This window comes from Hyposmocoma kahamanoa, unplaced genomic scaffold (assembly GCF_003589595.1).
Source record: "Hyposmocoma kahamanoa isolate Upper Pololo Valley unplaced genomic scaffold, ASM358959v1 224, whole genome shotgun sequence".
NCBI lineage: Eukaryota > Metazoa > Arthropoda > Insecta > Lepidoptera > Cosmopterigidae > Hyposmocoma > Hyposmocoma kahamanoa.
Window position 1 is genome coordinate 7,080,314 of NW_020653743.1, and position 10,488 is coordinate 7,090,801.

The 10,488-nt window shown below is 35.7% G+C and overlaps 1 protein-coding gene across 1 annotated transcript; it reads left to right on the top strand.

The window, feature by feature from the left end:
- The first annotated feature begins 1,110 nt into the window (after positions 1-1,110).
- LOC113228224 (homeobox protein SMOX-3-like) lies at positions 1,111-9,341 on the top strand. Its single transcript, XM_026461487.1, has 6 exons — positions 1,111-1,229; positions 1,558-1,691; positions 2,355-2,364; positions 5,505-5,628; positions 7,833-7,974; positions 8,719-9,341. Exons 1-6 carry the CDS (start codon positions 1,111-1,113, stop codon positions 9,339-9,341), a joined length of 1,152 nt encoding a protein of 383 aa, XP_026317272.1.
- The last annotated feature ends 1,147 nt before the right edge of the window (positions 9,342-10,488 follow it).

Genomic DNA, 10,488 nt, shown 5'->3' on the forward strand with positions numbered 1-10,488 from the left:
TATAATAATTAGGTAGTACCGGTACTGAATAGATACTTTCAATTCCCGGTACCTGTAACAATTAGTTCCGGGAAATTTCGGTTTTCAAAAAAAATTACATTGGAAATATCAAAATATTCAATTTTATAGGAAATTAAACTATTTTTTCGGATTTTTTGAAACAAACCAAAGTTTCGGGCACTTTACAGGTCCCATGACCACGGTTGACTGGTATTTTACAGGTCTCTTGGATACGGTTGACTGAACCTGCAAGGGGGCCTGAATTGGTTTGTTAGAAAAAACAAATATACGCGATCTAAATCCGGAAATATTCCTATTTGTAATAATCACGAAAACCTAAGAACTCGATATTTAATGTTACTTTAACATAAATTCAAATTCATAGCGCTGAAAACATGTCACATTATTTTTCTTTTAATTTTGAAGCAAAATAAGAAACATAAAAAAAAGTGGAAGCGAAAAATCAATCAAAATATATTATTAAATAAATATACAACTAAATACATTGTTTTAGCGTTATTTTGTAATTAAATTGTTGCAATCTTTCACTTCAATAAAATTGAAAATATAAATAGTCCTTCAAATTTTCACATTATATGTAAAATAAAAAATAATATGTATGTATTTAGCTTTTCACAACGTCGTTCTTTATACTATATATATATTTTAGTAGCACTAAGAACTCCTTGTGAAAAAGTTCGAAAGCAGTAGTGTGAGCATTACTGGGTTCCGGTTTCGAAGGATAGATGTGTTGATGAAATAACCGGCACATGGGACTTGTCGACTTACGTCTAAGTGTGACGGCGCAGTATCAGTGCCCTTCCGGTCTTTGCAGTTTAAAATTTTGAGTGGCGTTGCAACTGCTATGAACGGACGTGTCGCTTACCAATAGGCCCACAACTAGTTCGACCCGTCACTTGGTATTGTAAAAGAAAACTAACACCAATTCAAGCAGAAGTTAGTAACTGAATGAGTTGAGTTTAGCTGGGAATTTCCCGAAATTTCGCCATCGATATCGGTACCGATAAATTCCTGGGAGCAACTTAAAAGCATGTACTATTTATAATGACTTTTTTTTTTCTTTCTATCTATCATCAGTTTCCAATGATGATGGAGGAATCTTTAGACGGCCGCGAAGGCTCCGCCGGGTTCGACTCTGCTACCATTCTGAATGATGACGTCTCACCTACTACTAGTTTCTGCTATAATATACCTAATCTTTTTAATAGGTATGTCCAGTACGCCTTAAATAGTATTTAATACAGAATCGCTTTTTATTTAAAATAGAGACGAATGCTTACGCATTTGTCGTAGCCCTAAGGCTGACTACAAATGGTGCCGCGGCAGCAAGCGTTCTTTGCCGCCTCGGGGCCGCAAGTGTTGCGGCGATATACCGCAGCACCAGTGGCTCAACTGCAGCCTATGCTTCGTAATCAACTGGAATCGTACATTACTACAGTTGCATTGATTTAAGCATGTATTATATTTTTATACGTTAACTGACTAAGTAAATATCACATGCATTATTACAGTGACATAATTTGTTTTATTATATAGCCTAGGTCCGGGATCAGTTTTATGTGAAAGACCTGACGTAGAACCTAACGAGTCATACAATACCACAGAAACTTCCGAAGACACCGGAGAACACCAACAGTATGATGATGATGAAGAATATTCTCCGAAATCTGGTAATTCCAAACTGTAAATATTTCCCAATACTTCTTTCACGAAAAGGTTGACCGTGCACTTTCTTGCTGAGCTCTCTTCGTAATCATCTTATTATTTTTTAATATATATTTATGTATGTGTACTTATGTGTATTGGTGTTATTTATTATACGTTATAAATATATTCTATTTATTTATAATACTTATGTAAGTAACGGTAACTTTTTTATTGTTTATCTGGTAGTTAGTAAAATTTTTCTCTCTTTCTCTCTTACACGCTGTTTGTTGCCCGCTTACGACCTTTGCTCTCACTGGCTTGGATTGGCTAGCTCTTAAAGATAAATCCATCTTTGCTCACCTTCTGTTCAATTAGTATTACTGTTGTATTTATTTGGAGCAATGAAGAATGTATATGTATATAAATATTGCATTTATTTCTTTGAAATCCGCGAAACCATGACCCCATAAAAATATTGAATAGACATTATACTTGTAATACAGCTGAAGCTACTGTCCCGGTGTGAAGTAACGTTCCACACTGGAAAGGATGCTAAGCTTCCTGGCTGCATACTTAACAGATTGAGTTCTTAATTTTTTACCATTGTTACTTATTGGAAATGTAAACATTTTTTCAGTTCTAATTTTTCAAACCATTTGATAAATTAAGAATTTTTACATCTTTAGTTCAGAATAGGTTTGCACTAATATTAAACGTAACTGACCAATATCATCTCGGTCAGCCGTAACCATGGGACATGTAAAGAGCGCGTAACGTTGGTTTAAACAAACCAACGTTACGTATGTATTACGTAAATGTATTATTATGTCATTTAGATCCGGAAATAAGTTTCATTTTCAATTTACAAACAACTTTCAATTTTGCAGGATCAAAACCTGATGTGCCAAAACGTAAACAACGACGATATCGGTAAATATAACATTTATTTATATATATTTTTATGATACTAAGCGACGGGATCGGGACGAACAAGTCGTGGGCCTGGTGGTAAGTGACACGCCTGTCCATAACAGTTGCAGTGTCATTCATAGCTTTAAATTACAAAGATCTGAGGGGCACATAAGTTGAGACACAGTTTGGCGGCAGAAATAGGTATTTATATCTCTTTGTGTTTCGTCGACTGTCACATGAAATTTCGATGCACACACTGCCCGTCGAAGTAGAATTCTGTCGCACTCGATGTCGAATATGTATGGGTCTAAAACATGGTATGATAAGAGAAATATGGTAATTCCATACAAACATAGCAGCGCCGTTTATATGTGTGCACGCTCGCTGCGCGTCGTGTACGGACGCACACAATCGCATAATCTCGCGGGTCATTCGCGTTGCGAAGCACGGGTCGTCTCACGCCCTTTCATTATAGAATTAATAATAATAATAATAACGCACACACTCAACATAGCCCCGCACTAGGGAAACCCTGTGTCGCGGGTGCCATGGACACACACATAGACAACCACAAATTACACCCAAACTCACGAGAGAAATAAATGTAGGTCATACAAATATTTCTCCCGGCCCGGGAATCGAACCTGGGGCCTCTGCGTGGCAGTCCGGCGTGGTAACCGTTCGGCCACGGAGGCAGTTTAATTGAAGCGGTCGCCCGGCTTTTTTTTATAATATCGAGTGACGAGACGAACCAGTCGTACGCCTGGTGTTAAGCGACACGCCTGTCCATAAAAGTTGCAGTACCACTCAGAGCTTTAAATTGTAAAGGTCTGAGGGGCCACTGCGCCCGTCACCTGGGGCATATTTCTATTACCTATTTCTGCCGCCAAGCAATTATGTCAGCGTTACTGTGTTCCGCTTTTGAGGGGTAAGGATGCTGATGAAATCACAGACACATGAGACTTGTCAACTTATGTCTCAGAGTGACGGGCGCTGTGGCAGTGCCCCTCAAATTTTTACGATTTAAAATTCTGAGTGGCAATGCAACTGTTATGGACAGGCATGTAGCTTACCATAAGTCACACGACTTGTCCGTCCCGTCACTTGATATTTAAAAAAATAAAACATAAGTTGACAAGTCCTATGTGCCTGTAATTTCACCAGCACCCTTACCCTTCAAAACCGGAGCGTAGTAATGTTCACATTACCGTTAGAAGAGAACTGTGCCCAGTAGTGAAACGTGTGTGATAGGGTTGGTGATGAATTTTTAGCAATTTGCGGTGTAAAATTTATTTAATTATTGCGTTAATTTAACAGGATTTCAGGCTTCCGGTTTCAAAGCGTCCCAAAGACAGCAAATACGAAACTCAAAAACAGCTTGAGAATTAACCACATACTCTATAAAACGATCTACCTATTACCATTTCACAAGAATCCATTAGCCCTACATTTCTTTAACAAGGTCTGGTACTAAGAAGTGGTGTTGCTAGGAATTTTCATAGAAACAACTTATCCGCTTAGAAGTTGTAGTGTGTACATAAACGTGAAAATCACACCATATTTAACTCCGTGTTTATCAAAAAACATGGTTTAAAAGTGGATAGCTCGAATTAAAATGTTGCCCGTACTGAATGGTTTCTATTGTACATATAGAGAGGACACTGGCTTTATTTCGGAATTTATTTTTTAATAAATGAACTTATTAGTGCCATTTGAAAATGTATATCGTATACTATACCTGTTCTATTTAGTTCAGTTGATATAAAAAAATGATTGGTATATGTAAAGCACCTATTGAATACAGCGGTTTTCTTGTAAAATTTCGCGTTAAGTTTGTGTTTTTTTTCCTATCGTGAAAATTTTTTAGAATCGTGTTTTCACACCATATAGTAATCAGTGTATGTCCTCAATCGTATTATATATTTTTTTAAGTGATTGATCCAACACTCTCACTGCTATGCGAAATCAACCAAAGCCATTTGAGGTTGTGTCGACGACACTTAATGTAATTTATTAAGAATACACGATTTCATGTGTTATTAGCATTGACTTACAATTATATGGACGTCGGGTCTGCGCTAAAAAGTGTCCGAACTTATAGGGCGTTAAAATCGTATACAGAGCGTCATTCGCGCTTTAGTCTTCGTTTGTTCGACTGACAGCGAAGCGAGCAAAATTAGACAGTACTGCGATGACATTACAATTTCAATTCAACGTTTTAGCTTTTCCATATTCCTTTACATGTCACTACGTTTAAATAGGTTGACTTGGGACATTTTTTTCGTGGTTTTTGTATTATACCCGTCGTCCATTTATTTGTAAGTCAATGGTTATTAGCAACTTTTTTATTAAAATAAAAACAAAATGTTTGCTTATCAATCCGCTTTCGCTGGGTTTATTCAAATAACCGGATTCTTTCCTTAATTTCCCTAAATATATATTTTTTTCAAATTTGACTTAGAATCTACGAAATCGGTTTACAAATGTCGTAAGTAATCGCGAAGCATACGCAAAGAAATAAAGAAAAATACAGCCAAATTGAGAACTTCATTTTTTTAACTCGGTTAAAAACTATTAATATCAGCGTGATGTTTCAAAAGTACAATTTTTTTTTTTTTTTAAATAAATAACGCACACACTCAACATAGCCCCGCACTAGGGAAACCCTGTGTCGCGGGTGCCATGGACACACGCATAGACAACCACAAATTACACCCAAACTCACGAGAGAAATAATTGTAGGCCATACAACTATTTCTCTCGGCCCGGGAATCGAACCTGGGACCTCTGCGTGACAGTCCGGCATGGTAACCGTTCGGCCACGGAGGCAGTTTGAATTGCTCGACAATAGCATGCTTTCGGGTCCCGTTTAGTTCATGTATTTTCGCAACTTTTCTAAAGCATCTTGTCCTTAATGTTTCCAGAACTACCTTCTCAAACGTGCAGCTGGAGCAGCTGGAGGCAGCGTTTCACAAGACGCATTACCCTGACGTATTCTTTAGGGAGGAACTGGCCATGAGGATTGACTTGACTGAAGCTAGAGTCCAGGTATATTAACGATCAGGGTTCCAAGACTGCAAATTCTTTAAATCACTGAAACTCTTCCACGAAATACGATACCACGTGACTGCGTCCGCAACAAAACTCATACGTACTACATATGTCAAGTTTATGATGAAAGTAATATCTTCTTCTTTTAAATGTTATGGCCCCATCGAAATAATCAATGATTTTGCCAATCATTGATTCCATCAATAATTCCATTGTGACTCTAGTTATTTATTTATTTATTCATGGAAAACCAACAGCTTCTTACATTGAATAAAAACAGGAATATAAACATAAAGCCAATTACAGGTTTCCACCTGAGCCATGAGCATTAAACAAACGACCAATAAGCAGTATTTCTCAACAACATGCACTTACATAAATATAACAACCCAATACCAGCGCTAATCACAAATTATTCCATAAAGTTAAATAGAATATCCGTGAGTTTACACCTTAGCGCATCAACATTACAAAAATTGAATACATCAACTTCCAGATCATGATTGCTCAGCACACTATGCAAGCTCTTGCTAGCTTTACATAGAAAACTATTTTGTCTATAGTTAGTCCTCGCTAAGGGAACTGCAATAGAATGATAGGCTCTCATCGAACGAGTAGGTACATTAAACGAAATATCATCCAGTAAGTCAAAGTAGTCAACATTACCATTTATAATGTTTAGAATGTATTCTATATCAAAGATTTTTCGGCGAATATTTAGATTTCTACTTTGCTTGCCTAAAATTTTCCACATGTTACTATAAGATTGTACTAAACAGCGCGTATATCCTGCCTCTTAAAAAACTTATTTTCAAAATATTCAATAATACGGAGTGTGATGGATCTCAGCATCTCTTCCAATTACAGGGCGCGGTCTACCACGCCAGTCGGTCGGATCCTGGCTTCTACTTCATTCATGAAACCTAGGCGCCCATATCAAAATACACACACATTTGCAAAAGTCCGGTGTAAAGCCATAGTAGAATAAGACCTAATAATGGCGGCTGAAAACTCGAAAACCATCGGGTTGTATAGTATGTTGTGTGCTAACAAGTGTTATGTTTAAGTGTCACAAGGCGCCTTTTTAACGGAAAAAGAAGTTTTTGTTAAGGTAGATTTTTTATGTTCGACCGGTTTTACTAACGATTATTTTCACGCCTCGTCACTGATTTCTATTTAGATAATATTGCAATTATGATAATATTTATTACTCCGCTAAAATCTACTTGCAATGGCAGTTGAATCGCAATAGAGTGTCAGAAATATGGTAGTGATGGCATTAATTCATTCATTCATTCAATCACTAATGATCGATGTTGTCTACCAAAACTATCATGGAAATGACTATGCATATTTCAATTTTTATATCGCTTAATCAGCAATTTAGTCGTCTAATTAAAAAAAAATATGTCAAATAATTAGTAATCGCATAGCATAGCATCGAATAGCCATTGAAGAGCAGAATACCAAAAAATTGCAATGGCAGTTGAATAGTAGCTCGGTGACTAGCCGCTGGTAAGCAAAATCCTGCTACTGACATTATATCGACCATTGAGTATATAACCAGAAATAGAGACGAAATAAGGGCCATCCATTCCTAGCAACTTATCAAGCAAATCGGCCATATATCACTTTTAAATATCAACTCTCGTTTACGCTGAAATCACTAATTGGAAAACTGAAATAGTACAGCGCCAACAACTGACCTGTATGTACGTCTCCGTATATTCCAAAAATATTCTGTATTTATGGTAATAAAGATAATATCTGTAACAATGGGGCTGTTCCATTCGGTGGTGTGGGAAAAACAGCAAAACATCTAATTACAAAACAAAGTGAATCACATTTCTTCGGTAATTAAATATGTAGTTTTAGTTTAATGCCAATCGGAACGCAGTTGTCACAGTAATGATTTGGCAGAATAGTTTTCAAACAAATTAAATGACATTTCGTCTCTATTTCTGGTTATATACTCGATGCTATAGACACAGCAGGCGTACAGGTGTATTATAGAAGATTCACAAAATTGTCAAAAACATATAAAATTGTGATAATTTTATTTATATTCCTTCCTTCAGGTGGTGTGGTAGTCTATAACAGTCCAATCTTCTATAATACATCTGTACCCGGTAGTGGCACAGCCGTGCCAAAAAATAAGAAAGAAAATATTTTTGATATCGATTTTCGATATGAAATTAAAGGTATGGTTTCAAAACCGGCGCGCGAAGTGGCGTAAACAGCAGAAAGCTGGTGTGGAGGCATACCCTCGCAGCGCCAGGTCTCCTGACGAGAGATCCTCCTCCGCTCTGGCCCTGGAGATGAGGGATTTCATTACCATACCAGGTAAGGCGTCCTTCCATACTACTTATCATAAAATAAAAAGGTTGCTTTTTAAGTTAATGTATGTACATGTACACAAGATCACATCAAATATATAACCAGAAATAGAGACGAAATAAGTGCCATTCTATCCCTGGCAACTCATCAGGCAAATGGGCCTCTATCACTTTTAAATATCAACTCTCGTTTGCGCTGAAATCACAAATTAGAAAGCTGAAATAGTACAGCGCCAACGACTGACCTGTGAGTACGTTTCCGTATATTAAAAAAATATTTTGTATTTATTGTAAGATAATATATAATATAATATAATATATATATAATATACAATTAAAATAGAATTCGAGCAGATGATAATGAATGGGCCTAATGTAGATCTGAAATAGAGTCTAGCATCCAGGAAAGTGCTTAATTAACTGATTAATTAACTTAGTCCGATCTTATTATCAAAGTTTGCTTTTAACTCGAAAAAAATGTTTTTGAAATGAACAAGATGGTGTTTATTGTGATATGTAACTGGTTTCCTTCAGAACTTATCAAGCAAAACGAATGCGTCAACAATTTAAAGTAATGAATAATTTTAACTGGAATCACTTAATTGAAATCCCAGTTTCTTCACAGTGTAATTTGTACATTTGAAAATGTCTTATATTGTATGTAATGTATATTTAGCAGTGGATGTCTTTTGGATGAAATAATATTGACATACTTGTAGACATGCTATATATTTTGTGTAACCCTTTACAGTGTCTTCACCACAAACAATTAACATCACGGAAAACTATCAATCAAAAACAAAGAACATACAGCCTGCTATACACATAGCAGCCTTACCAACGAGGTCAAATCAACAAACTGATCTTCCGTCTTTCTCAATACCTCTTCAATATAATTTAGGTACCTTCAAAAAGATCGGAGAGGATGTACGTCCGGATTTGGAAACAAACGACAATCATTGGGACAACAGAATGATACCAAGTTTCAATTTAATGAATATAAAACCTTTACTTGAAACTCGAGAAAATATTGACTTGAGTGAAGTAAAATACGAAGTCAAAAATGAAGGTAGAGTCTACGAAATGCAAACAATACAAGCAAATATTGAAGCTGAAGATATTTTGAAGGAAACTATAAATGAAGGACAAACTATAACACCGGATTTTGAAATACAGAGATACCAAAACTATGATGACAAACGATTTAGAGGTACGTTTGATGAAGTCATGGAAGATAGGAACAATTTTGTGGGAGATTTTCTTTGTAAAAATAACTTTGATAAGGGTGACGAGAAAAGAAGTGATTTTGAAGAATGTAATCTTTTAGAAACGGATAATAGTGTTGGGATAACTAATTTTGAAAGCAACTTGTAATATATCATTTTTAAGGTATTATTTACTATTCAATTATTTACTATTAAGTTATCTAGTTATAAGTTATTTAGCAGTAATTCGGGTCGCCATTTGAATTTGTTTAATGTTACCATATGCCGTCTTTGACATTATGTCAGAAATTGTCTGCATGCTAAGCGACACGCCCATCAATAACAGCTGCAGCGTATCTGAGAGAGAGAGTTGTACATTTTTCGCGTTTTTTTTAAATACATGAAATCAGCATCGGCTGTTCTGTAAAAAACGACATCAGCTACTACTCTGTAGAGGTGTGTGATAAATAACGTCACGATGAAAATATCACAGTGATCAGCCGTCAAATAGTATCACCGTGACTTTTCACGAAGGAACGACGTTCCAAAATCATATAGGTTGTTCCTCCGTTCTATTAACGGTCTACGTGAGTGATCACGTCACTTGCACTACTCATTGTAGTTCAGTTTTATTTTTAAATTCTAATTATGAACCAAGAAATAATTAGATTAGTGTAAAAACCGTGTAAATATTGTAAATACAAATAAGATAATTGTACAAAATTGATCCAAAATAATAAACACGCCACATGTCTTATTAACGAATAATGCGACAAGCCTGTAAAATTGTGAAGGTTATTGCGGATCAATTTTTCAAATGAAATTATACGTTACAGCAAAGTGATTATTATTAACGGATATTAGAAAGTAGTCGCTTGCCAAAACCGTTTATGGTGATATAAGTGACAGGCGTGACGAAACCACGGTGATTTGTCACTGTGATTTTTTGTACGGTGAAAATATAACGCTTTTTCTCAACAGATACAGGTTCGAGTCCTGTCAGAAAGAAGGATTTTTTGGGTTCGATTCTTGTATTAATAATTATTTATAAATACTTATTGTTCTGACCATTGTACCTTTTTCTATCATATATTACTTTATTATTTATTAGTTTTTATAACCACTTCTGGTACATATAATTCTTGGAAGACGTATGTAGGCTACAACTCTCATGGGATATCATTTTTCTTCGGAATATATTTTATTTATGTACAAAATACATGGTATGTTTTAATTCAAATATAATTACAAAATATTTTCATGAGGTGTATTCAAATTGTGAAATATAAATGCTGTATTTAGACCTCAACTATTAA